This window comes from Pteronotus mesoamericanus, unplaced genomic scaffold (genome assembly GCF_021234165.1).
Source record: "Pteronotus mesoamericanus isolate MK-2021 breed Mesoamerican mustached bat unplaced genomic scaffold, CSHL_Meso_final contig_78, whole genome shotgun sequence".
Taxonomy (NCBI): domain Eukaryota; kingdom Metazoa; phylum Chordata; class Mammalia; order Chiroptera; family Mormoopidae; genus Pteronotus; species Pteronotus mesoamericanus.
Window position 1 is genome coordinate 28,250,877 of NW_026555258.1, and position 12,173 is coordinate 28,263,049.

General features: G+C 46.0%; 1 protein-coding gene across 1 annotated transcript in view; it reads left to right on the forward strand.

The window, feature by feature from the left end:
* Positions 1-12,173, forward strand: part of TRIM14 (tripartite motif containing 14) — a 29,099-nt gene that overhangs the window by 8,813 nt on the left and 8,113 nt on the right. The window contains exons 3-4 of the mRNA XM_054584951.1: positions 4,884-5,117; positions 9,421-9,583. Coding sequence (XP_054440926.1) covers positions 4,884-5,117; positions 9,421-9,583 — 397 coding nt within the window. The remainder of the gene's footprint in view (positions 1-4,883; positions 5,118-9,420; positions 9,584-12,173) is intronic.

Below are 12,173 nucleotides of genomic sequence, written 5' to 3' on the forward strand. Positions count from 1 at the left end.
ATGTACTTGCGAACATACAGATGTGTATATTCAAAGATTATAGTTCTTGTTTTGTTATCTTTTCCATAAATGGGATCATCCTATGTGTGTTATTCTGTAACTTGCTCTTTATCGCATGTTGTCTTGGGGAGCTTTCCGTGACAGAACATGCAGGCCCACTGCATTCTTTTGGTGGGTGTGGTAAAATATGAGTGTACATAACACAAACATTACCATTTGAACCATTTTTAACTGCACGATTCAGCAGCATTAATTACATTTCCAGTGTTGTGCAACCATCACCACTGTTTATTTCCAAAATGTTTTCATTTCCCCAAACATAATCTCTGGAACTGTTACCCAGCTACTTTCGCTTCCCCTCCAGCCAGCGCATGGACCCTCCAATTCATTCCCTGTCTTCATGAACTTGCCTATTTTAAATATTACATGTTAGTGGAATCATACAGTATTTGTCCTTTCGCGTCTGGCTTGTTTCATTTAGCGTAATGTCTTCAAGGTTCATTCATGTCGCAGCCTGTGTCAGAACACTACATTCTTTTTCATCACTATATATTCAGTGTGTGAATACAGCATAGTTTCTGCAAAAACATATATACACACTTCCCATATTATAAAATTTGCCCAACTTTTCTCTATCACCAACATGCTGCAGTAAGCATCTTGGCGCACGTGTGAGAACATTTTCTAGAATCAGTTCCTACAAGAGGAACTCCTACCTCACAGAATTTATGCATTTAAAATTTTGATATTGTCCAATCACCCTCTGAAAATGCAGTACCAATAGACACTACCACCCACAGTGTCTTACAGGCTCCGATGTGACCCATCAGTTAAAATTCTCCCAGTCTGATGGCCAGAAAGTGTTTTCTGATTATACCACTTGCTTCTTTGGTTGGGAGGCCCAGTGTTACACATCGTGGGCCCTTGCAAATCTTTGGCCCATTGTTAAGTGGGATGATTTCTTTTTTAAAACTAGGTGTTATGAATAATAAGCCTGTGTAGTCTGTAACCTGTCATGTAGCTTTGTTTACACTGCCTTCCTCTTAGGAAGTTTCATTTTTTATGTGGTTAAATCTACCATGGCTCCCTTCTTGCTCTCTGAATTTTGGGTTCCTCCTACAGAGGTCTTCTAATTTCAAATTAAAAAAAAATTGGGGAATTTCCAGTCGAGATGGCAGCGTAGGCAGACATGGCCTGCCTCTTCACACAAGCACATGAAAATTACAACTAAAATATAGAGCAACCATCACTCAGAACTGTCAAAAATTGAGTTGAATGGAAGTGTATCAACTACAGAATTAAAAAACCACATCCATCCAGGCTGTTAGGAGGGGCGCAGGGCGGAATGTGTTGGTTACTCACCCACATGTGGTGGATAAAAATTCGGGAGGGATATCTCAGCAGCGAGCAGTCCCAGACTCACGCCAGGCCCCCCAGCCCAGGGTTCCAGTGCCAGGAAGATAAGTCCCCACAACTTCTGGCTGCAAAAATCAGCAGGGATTGAGTTAGAAGAAACTTCTGGAGCTCCAAGCAGTTCCACTTAAAGAACCCACACACAGACTCACCTACTCAGATTCACTCCCTCTGAGCTCCAGCACTAGGGTAGCAGCTTGAAAGGTACCCATGGCATAATGGGAGAGGCTGAAGTGTCTGGCATTGGGGCAAGCAGAGGCCATTGTCCCTTTTCTAAACCCTTTCCCAACAGAGCCAGCAAGTTGGTGCCATATCTGAGACTCTGTCAACCTGACTAACACTCTTTGCCCCACCTTGGAGATCCCCAGAGACTCTGCCTCACCCAACTAACAGGCACACCCAAGCTACTTTTCCATATGAATGGCTGGTCTTGGCTCAGGTTTCACAGTTTCTCAAATCCTCTCAAACAAGCAACAGCTGGCCTCAGTGAGCCCCAGGCCCAGCACTAGCAGCAGCCAGCCTAGATTCACAGCTTGGCTTCCCAGGGGAATCTCCAACCCCAGCACAAGTAGCAGCCATCTCAGAGTGCTTTATAGCTCAGGCAGGGTGGCCTGGGGCAAAAACAGGTGGGGGCTAGCCTTGGCCTGCACCACCCAGGAAACCCCAGGGCCAGTGCACCCAGTGAAGAGCAGATGACGTCAGAGCAGCACCACCCTGCTCCCACGCAGCTGATCCTCCACAGAGGGCAGAGGTTGGTGGTCAGTGATCAGAGCCAGTCCTTGCAGCTGACTGGCCTGGGTAAATCCCTCCCATTGATCTGCCAACAGCAACCAAGGCTCAACTACAAGAGAAGGGTATACTCCGCCCACACAAAAGGTGCACTTCGAGTACCCACGTTGGGTGATAGGGGAGGCTGTGCCATTGGACCCTACAGGACACCTACTACATTAGGCCACACGACCAAGACACGGAGTCAAAGCAGCTCTACCTACTACATAGAAACAAATACAGGGAAGCTGCCAAAATAAAGAGACAAAAGAATCATAGCTCAAGTGAAAGAACAGATCAGAACTCCTGAAAAAGAGCTAAATGAAATGGAGATAAGCAATCTATCAGATGCAGAGTTCAAAACACTGGTAACAGGGATGCTCAAGGTACTTAGTGAGGAATTCAACAGAATAAAAAAGATCTAGTCAGAAATGAATGATACATTAATTGAAATAAAGAACAATTTACAGGAAAACAACAGGAGAATGGATGAGGCCAAGAATCAAACCAATGATTTGGAACATAAGGAAGCAAAAACAACCTATCAGAATGAGAAGAAAAAAGAATCCAAAACAATGAGGACAGTATAAGCAGCCTCAACTTCAAGAGGCTCAACACTTGCATTATAGGGGTGCCAGAAGGAGAAGAGAAAGAGCAAGAAATTGGAAAACGATTTGAAAAAATAACGAAAGAGAATATCCCTAGGTTGGTGAAGGAAATAGACATGCAAGTCCAGGAAGCACAGATAATGCCAAACAAGATGGATCAAAGAGGCCCAGTCTAAGACACATAGTAATTGAAATGCCAAAGGTTAAAGATGAAGAGAGAACCTTAAAAACAGCAAGAGAAAAGAAGTTAGTTACCCACAGGGGAGCCCCCATAAGACTGTCAGCTGATCTCGCCAGAGAAACTTTGCAGGCAAGTAGGGATTGGCAAGACATATTCAAAGTCATGAAAAGCAGGGACCTTACAGCCAAGATCGCTGTACCCAGCAAAACTATGATTTAGAATCCAACGGCCGATAAAGAGCTTCCCAGAGAAGAAAAAACTAAAGGAATTCATCAACATCATACCATTATTATACGAAATATTAAAGGGATTTATTTAAGAAAAAGAATATCAAAACTATGAATAATAAAAGGGCAAAAATATGTATCAATAAACAATTGAATCTAAAAAAACAAACTAAGCAAACAAGAAGAATAGAGACAGAATCATGGATACTAAGAGCATTTTGATGGTTGCCAGATGGGAAGGGGTTGTGGGGGAATGGTAAAGAGGCGAGAGGATTAAGAAGTACAAATAGGTAGTCACAGAATAGCCATGGGGATGTTAAGTACAGTGTAGGAAATGGAGTAGCCGAAGAACACATGACCCGTGGACATGAACACCAGTGGGGGGGACTGCCTGAGGGAGTGGGCGGTGCTGCGTAGAGGTGGACAAAGGAGGAAAAATCAGGACAATTATAATAACATAATAAAATATAATAAATTATATTTCATTCTAATAGATTATTTTTTAATGTATGGTGTTTTAATCTGTTTGGAATTTACTTTTGTTTGTTTACTGTATTGTGAAAAACCTCAATCATACACACATATTTAGAAACAAATTCCAGACGTACCATTTCATCTGTAAAAGTTTCAGCACATTATCTCTTTAAGATAAGGACTCACTTTTTAAAAAATAGTATCATCATCACACCTAAGAAAATTAACCATTGTTCCCTAACATGATCGAATATCCAATCACTGGTCACATTTCCAATTGTTATAAATGTCACATCTTATTTGTTTGAATTAGGAGTGAAATAAAGTTTCAAAACGCAGATGTTTGTTGTGTTTCTTAATTGGATCATCACATGTTCCTCTGTCCTCTATATTGAATCTTTTATTTAGATCTAGAGGCTTGATCAGATTCAGGTTCACATCTGCTGGCAAGACCACTTCATAGGTAGGGTTCTGTTCGAATTTATTTTTATATATGGTATAAGGATCTAACGTAAACTTTTCATCAAATACATGGTTAATTGCCTATTGTACCAATACCAGTTATTGAATAGTTCATCCTTTCCCCCTAACAATTTGAAATCCCACCATTATCATACATACATGTATAATCTTTTCTAAACTCTTCATTCTGTGTTGATCATTTAGTCTATGCTGAAGCCACGTGGTTTTAAATCCTGTTGTGTTACAGTTTGTTTGATATCTAGTAAGGCAGCTCATCCTTCACTGATCTTTCTAAAGTAATTTTTGGCTTTTTTGTGCCTATTCTTCCCCATGGTAATGTAATATTTGTTTAATCTACATGTTAAGACTTTCATTTGCATTGTGTCCGATTTATAGTTGGAGACAAATAGCATCTTTACAGCAATGCCAGGTTTTTCTTCCACACATTTGGATTCTTTTTATGTCTTTTAGAATAGTTTAATACTTTTCTTTATCTACATCTTTACAGTTTTTGTTAGGTTTTATTTTTAGATATTTTTCTATTTTGTCCACTGTTTTAAAAAGGACCTTTATTTCTCCATACATGTTCCAATGGTTATGGCTGGTACTTAGAAAAGCTTGAGTTTTTATAAGTTGATCTTGTCCTTGATTGGCTGCCTTGCTTTTAGACGTCCTAATAGTTTTTTTTCATGTTGATTATTCTGGATTCCTAGTGGCACTCTTATCACCTGCATCTGGTTTTCTCTTTAGGCTCATGCAGAAGCAAGTAAAACCTGGCTGACAGGGAAATTCACTGAACTCAGATTACTACTTGAAGAAGAGGAAGTGCTGGCTAAGAAACTCATCGACAAAAATACCCAGCTTGCCCTCCAGGCGTACAGGGAGCAAATCAAGTGTTGTAAGGACCAAATCGAAGCCTTGAACAGTCTCTCCTACAGGGTCTGGAGCATCAGCCAGGAGACCAGGCCTGTGCAGCTGCTGCAGGTAATGCTGGATTTCTGCCCTCATGGCGGCCACCCGCCACCCACCACCCACCACCCACATTTCTTCTTGGTTACGGTGGTATTGAACACAGTATTTACACAATGAGTAAATACACAGAAAGTTACCTTTTTAGCAAGTAGACTTTCTTGCCCCTATACAAGTGGTCAGAAAATATCCAGAGTTAGCCCTGGCCCAGCTGCTCAGTTGGTTAGAGCATCATCCCACTACACCAAGGCTGCGGTGTCAGTCTCTGGTCAGGCATGTGCCAGAAGCAACCAGTGAATGCATGAGTAAGTGTAGCAAAAAAATCAATGCTTCTCTTTTATCTCTATCTCTCTTTCTCCCTTCCTCTCTCTAAAAAGTCAGTAATTAAAAAAAACTTTTTAAAGAAAATATACATAGTCAGGAAGATAATACACATCTTGGACTAATGAAATAACACAGCCACCAGTTTTGAGGGCCTCTGTATTCTAAGCACTTTGTGTCTTAACTTTAATACTACTAGAAGTCTGCAAAGTGGATATTCTCACTCCACTTTACAAATGGGAAACTGAGGCTCAGGAAGGTGAAGTGACTCACTCATTGGAGGTCCCACAACTGGTAGGTGGCAGCACTGGGACCAGAACCCGGTTTCTCTGACTTGAAAGCCACAAAGCATCATTGTCTGGTCCTCTACCTATATAGTCGTCATTGAGACGCCCCTACTGGAAAGGCAAGTGTCCTGCCAGTACTGAGCAGACCTTGAGCTGGGTCACAGTTTGCTCAAAAGGGAGAGAAAAATGGTACTCCTTGACCCCTGGGCACTATTGAGGTCATTACCTTCTACAGAGGGAGAGTCTAAGAAATAGCCCCGATGATGCTCATACTACACATAAGGAAAGCATGCGTTGAGGGTGGTGTTCCCGTCTTTAAGGGACCAGGGGAGTCCTCTCTCCTGCCAATAATCCTGTGCATCACCTGTGCACTTGGATTGCTTTCCACTCCTATAACTCTTTCTGTCCCTTCTTTGCTATGGCTTCTGGGAAGCTCAGAGCCAAATATTTTTGCAATAGCTGGGCTATTGACTTTATGGCATATATTTTGTGCCTTATCTCACTCTGGCTTCCAGTTTACATTCTTATCCTGGTTTCCTCTTTAATTCATTTTTCTCACTGTAAAGACAAATCTTGCTATATTAGATAGCCTTTGTAAGATACTTCAAAAGCTTCTGGAACAAGACAGGATACAATTAAATAAAGGTGGCACTGAGTCTAACCACAGATTAACAAGGGTTCTGGCTGGAAAATAACACAAATAAGTCAGTCAATACAAAACCAGTCAAGCCAGTCCCTGGGGGATATTTCCACTCTTGTGCCTTTATGTGGCCTTGGTCAACTCACCTGTGTCTCGTTGTTAGCTAACAAAAAATAAACCTGAACAGACACAGACAACAGCATGGTGATTACTAGAAGGGAAGGGGGGCGGGGGGAAGTAGAAGAGGGTAAAGGAGGGATAAATGGTGATGGAAGGAGACTTGGCTTGGGGTGGGGAATACACAATACAATATACAGTTGATGTATTATAGAACTGTACACCTGAAACCTATGTAATTTTATTAACCAGTGTTACCCCAATACATTCAATTAAAAAAAAATAAACCCAGCAAAAAGTTCTGGGTGAGGTGCTGTCTTAGGCACAGAAGTTACTGTACTTTGATGCACAAGGGGTACATCTGTTTGTTTCTATTTATTTATTTATTATTATTGACACTGTTACAAATGTCCCGCATTTCCCCTTCTTGCCCCTTCTATCCAACCCTCGCCCCCACACCGCTGCCTTAACTACATTGTTGTCTCTGTCCATGGGCCTTGCATATGTGCATATATGTTCATTGGCTAATTTCTTCCATCCCCCTAATCCCCTCTCCTCTGGTCACCGTCAGTCTGTTCCATGTGTCCATGGCTCTGGTTTTATTTTGTTCATCAGTTTATTTTGTTCATTAGATTCCACATATGAGTGAGATCATATGGTATTTGTCTTTCTGGCTGGCTTGTTTCATTTAGCATAATATTCTCTTGGTCCATTGTTTCAAAGGGTAAGAGTTCCTTCTTTTTTACAGCTGCATAGCATTCCATTGTGTAAATGTACCATATCTTTTTTTTTTTCATTCATCTACTGATGGGCTCTGGGGCTGTTTCCAGATCTTGGCTATTGTAAATAACGTTGTTATGAACATAGGCTGCATATATTCTTTCTGACTGATGTTTTGGGATCCTTAGGATATATTCCCAGAAGTAGGGTCACTGGGTCAAACAGAAGTTCCATTTTTAGTTTTTTGAGGAGACTCTGTACTGCTTTCCACAGTGGCTGCACCAATCTGCAATCCCACCAACAGTGCACAAGGGTTCCCTTTTCTGGATGTTTGTTTCTTTTAAATAACAGTACCCCTGAGGAACAGCTAATTCAAAGGGATGCTCCATGGAGAAGAATGTTCTTCTTCCATCACAGATACAGTTTCAAGGCTTTGTCATTTATTTTTCTTTACTCTCTGGTGCCAAAGCTACAGATTTTCATCATTCATCATTCCATTTGCTCATTCATTTATTCATCAAATATTCACTGAGCAACCTGTTCTGCACCAGGCCCCAGCTCAACATTAGTAGCTCATGGGTGGGGAGATGTGCTCAGAAACAGGTATTTACAACACAGCCCAAGTGAGCCAGAAAAAGTGTGTTCAGGAAATGTCCAGCTGTTTAGGGGATCAGGAAAGACTTCTTGGAGGAGGTGATGTTGGAGCAGGGCATATACAGAAGGACAAGCAGAAAGGACATTCCAGACAGAACAGAACCATGTGCATGTGAGAGCTTGGCAGGCTGGAGAACCACCTAGGTTCAGCCTGCTGGGGGCGGGGGCAGGGGTACAAGGCCAGGGGAGTTGGGAGATGAAGCTGGTTCGAGAGGCCAGGGTTAGTTGATGAAGTGCCTTATGTACCTGGCCAGGGAGCGTAGACTTTGTCCTGTACAGAGATGGGGCCAGGGGGTTGTTTGGAACTGAGGGATGACATGGTCAGGTTAATGTTTTGGAAAGGTCACTTTGGTGGAAGGTTGGAGGATGGACTAGCTGGGCCAGGACTGGAGGCTGAGGGAAGTTAGGAGACCACAGTGTCCAGGAGAGAGACGATAGTGGGCTCCAACTCCCTGGCCAGCTCCACTCCAGCCCTCTGAGTGCCACCTTCGCCCTGGTCCCTCACAGATTGTCTTCTTCCCCACCAAAATGAGGATGAACTCTTGACCACAGTTCCCAGGGAGGACAGGGCTTGGGGACCATCTCACAGCCCTCTCCCAGGGTCCAGCCCAACAGCCTGGGGTCTGGGCCACCACCCTGCCCTCCTGAGGCATCCTTCTGCCCACTAGCCAGGGCCTTGCTGTCTCATAACTCCTTGCCCAGGACAACCCTTCAGAAAGTGCAGATAGGGTTTTAGCTGCAAATAAGAGCATCCACTGTAACGGTCTGAAACAAGAAAGGAGTTTATGAAATCGCATTAGGCAGCTCATGGGATCTCCAGGAGGGCCAGTCAGGATGAAGGCCAGTCGGCCTGAGGGAAGTCCTGCCGTGGCACAGGCGTGCTCCAGGGTAGACCCCACTGCTTCTCTGCTGAGCCAGGCATCACAGCGGGCACCCCTCACTCTGGCCCTGGCCCGGAGCCTCCACCACCACTGTCCCCTACCTGTTGTCACGACTTCATCTCATATCTCCACACGCAGGTCTTGGCTTGGAGGTGCCTCGTCACAGGGCTGCCCCACGGGTGCAAAGGAGGTGTGGAGAGGGCGTTTTCTAGCTTTTAATTAGCAAAGCCGCACTTAACACGGGAAGGGTATTTAAAAGGTGCTGTTCAGGCAGAAAACGAAACGGTCTCCACCGTAGTGGCCACGCCCCCTCAGGCAGGATTCCCTCTGAACTTCCAGGGGCTCCTTCCCCAGGAACACTGGCCCCTCCCTCTTTTTGTCCCCCTGCACCTCAGGCAGACCTGTCACATTGTCTGTAAAGCTTCAGAGCCCCTTTCCATGTGAAGGGCAGTCATTGTGCCCGCGCTAAAACAAGACTTCTGCGTGTCTTCCTTTGCAGGAACCTGCTGGGCGGGGCCTGCTCCGGGGGGCGTGTCCCTGGGCTGACCCTGGGGGACGGGGGTGGGGGACGGCGGGGGCCGGGGGGATGGCGGGGGCGGGAGGGCCTGCCTTGGATGGCCCGAGTGTGTTCCTGGTGCTGCTGTGGAGCCCCCTGACCCCTCCTCCCCGCGCCTCCCTCCACCTGTGTGCCTTTGTAGGAGTTCACAGCTGCTGAGCCGGAGATGAAGAAGCACATGAGCTTGGGGGAGCAGCGCCACCCCGTGCCCCAATCCTTCGAGCCCATCAAGACCTTCTTCAAGGGCCTCGTGGAAGCCATGCAGAACATGATGCAGATGCCACTAGAAGTTCGCTTGAAGGAAAGTAAGTCACCATGTGACAACTTTGTGTCCCTTACTCCCTGAATGTCCTTTAGCCCAGAGACAACTGAGGAGACCGCCACCGCGAATCGTGTCTCTCCCCTACAGAGGCCCTTGGTTGGGAGGTCCAGGGCGCCCGGGCCTGTGCCCAGCCCACCCTTCTTCGTTCACGTTCACGTCCTGCCCCTCCTGAGATCCTGTTCCGCCTCCCGAAGCCACTGCTCTGCTCCTGCCCGCCAGCTGCTCCTCGGATTCTGCTTCACCTCTGCTTTGCCTGCTCCGGGGTCCCCGCGGAATGGCCCACTCCTTCTGCTCTTCCTCTGCCGGGTCAAGTCCGACTGCCCCTGTGGGCCAGCACAGCTCTGCTCACCCGAGAAGCTTTCTACGCCACCTTGGGCTCACTCTCTCCCCGACGTCTACCCTTCTGCCCCTCCTCTCCAGGGCTGTCCCCTCTCCTGCCTGGGGATGTTCTTAAGCTGGATGCATGGATTCCTCCCAGCCTCTTACAAATATCTGGAGGACAAGAACCATTTTGGGTGCAGCCGTGAGGTTCCTGCCAGGCCTAACCCAAAGCAGGTGCTCAGAAATGTGTTTGTTCGTTCATTCATTCGTTCATCTCTGCTATTATGATTCATTCGGAATATTTATGGAGCCCCTATTATGTGTCAGACACAGCTTCTGGCTCTGTGGTGCTCAGTCTTTTGTGCGGGAAGACAGACAACAAAGGAACACATGCCAGTGATAAGTGCTCTGAAGAGAAATAAAGCAGGTTAAGCAGGATACAGGGTGACCAGGAGGAGGAGACATTTTATTCGGGGGTCTCTCTAAGAAGAGGCTGAAGGAGCCCTCTGTAAGCTCTGCAGAGCTGAAGGGCTGGAGAACATAAGGGTCCCTGCATTGCTCTGAAGCCAGACTGCCTGGGTTCCTCTCCCAGGCCCACCACTGCCCAACCCTGCCGTCCTGGGTAAAGCACCTCGCTTTTCTATGCCTCTGTTTCCACACCCATGACACGAAGATGATAATATAGTCCCCCCTCCTAGGGTTATTGTAAGGATTAAATGAGTTCTTACAAGCAACGTGCTTAGAGTGCTGGTCAAGCCTAATAAACACTGTACTAAGTGTTAGCTGCTGTTGTTGTTCTTGCATCTGGGGGAAACATCTAAGCAGAAGGAAGAGCATGTGCCCAGGGCCCAGAGTGAGGGAAGACCGTGAAGAGTTCTGGGCACAGAGAGGGGGCCATAGTGACGGGAGAACAGTGGTGGGAGAGAAGGTGGAGGAACTTGGATGCTACCTTGTCAAATGGGGCTGGCAGGGCAGTGCAGGCTCTGAAGAACAAGAGAAAAGGCGAAGGAAAGGGATGTGGGGGCGCAAAGCAGAAATGCTGCAGGCGTCCACTGAGCACCTCTGGGAAACGGAATGAGGTGAGGCCAGGCCCTGGCTACAGAGCAGCCTGACTTCATGAAGAGAGCCACAAAAGAAGTCCCAGCCAGACGCCCGGGGAGCTCAGACAAAGGAGAGAGGGATTCCCATGGGAAACCGGAAAGCCTTCCTGGAGCAGCTGGCACTTAAGTTGGGCCTTAATCAATCACTCAGACTTAGAGAGTGGGAGAGAACCAGGAAGGGCATTTCAGACTAAGACAAGAGAACACAGTTTACGACACCGTGATGCATGCATGCAGCGGGGCTGGGCAGTGGATTTTCTTGAGCTGGTTTGTCAAAGCAGATTTTTAATGGTGGGTGATGTTCTCCTTGTTTATAACTTCCACTGGAATTTTGAAAACACAGTTCAACTGAAAAATTCTTCTTCAGATAAAATTATTTAAAAAGAAATGCATACACCAGAATGGTAGCAGTCAATATATTTCAATTAAACAAACAAAACAATAAATACTTAAATATGAAAGGAAAAAAAAAAAGAAGAAACTTAGCAATCTGCCCTGGCTAGTGTGGCTGCATGGATTGAACACTGACCTGTGAACCAAAAGGTTACCAGTTCTATTGCGAGTCAGGGCACATGCCTGGGTTGCCCGTCAGGTCCCCAACTGGAGACGTGTGAGAAGCAAATGATCACTGACTCTCTCGCACATCAGTGTTTCTCTCCGTCTCTGTCTCCCTGTCTTCTCCTCTCTCTAAAAATAAAATCTTAGAAAACAAACAAGCAAACAAAAAAAAACAACAGGAGTTGGCTCCAGGAAGCTTTGGGCTTGTCAGCATCCAGTGAGTGGTCATTGAAGTCCCCTCCTACTACCCCAGCAGGCAGATACTCAGGTGGTCCCACAATGCAGTTGACTCATACTTACGTTCTCCCTGGTCCATCCCCAAAGAACTGGAGGTGCCCATGGAGTGCCTGATAACAGCTACCATTTGCTCTGTGCCGGACATTGCTCTAAGCACTTTACACAGATTGACCCGGCAACTCTTCACCACTACGCTGCATGGTGGGTGGCTTCATTATCCCCATTTTACAGATGAGGAAGCTGAGGCTCAGAGCTGGTAGGGATAGAGACAGAATTCAGACTCTAGTCCCAGGGTCTGTTTTGTGATCCCCGGGGGTCTGCTCCCTCCCAGGCCATCGCCCCTCGCCCCCCTCAGAC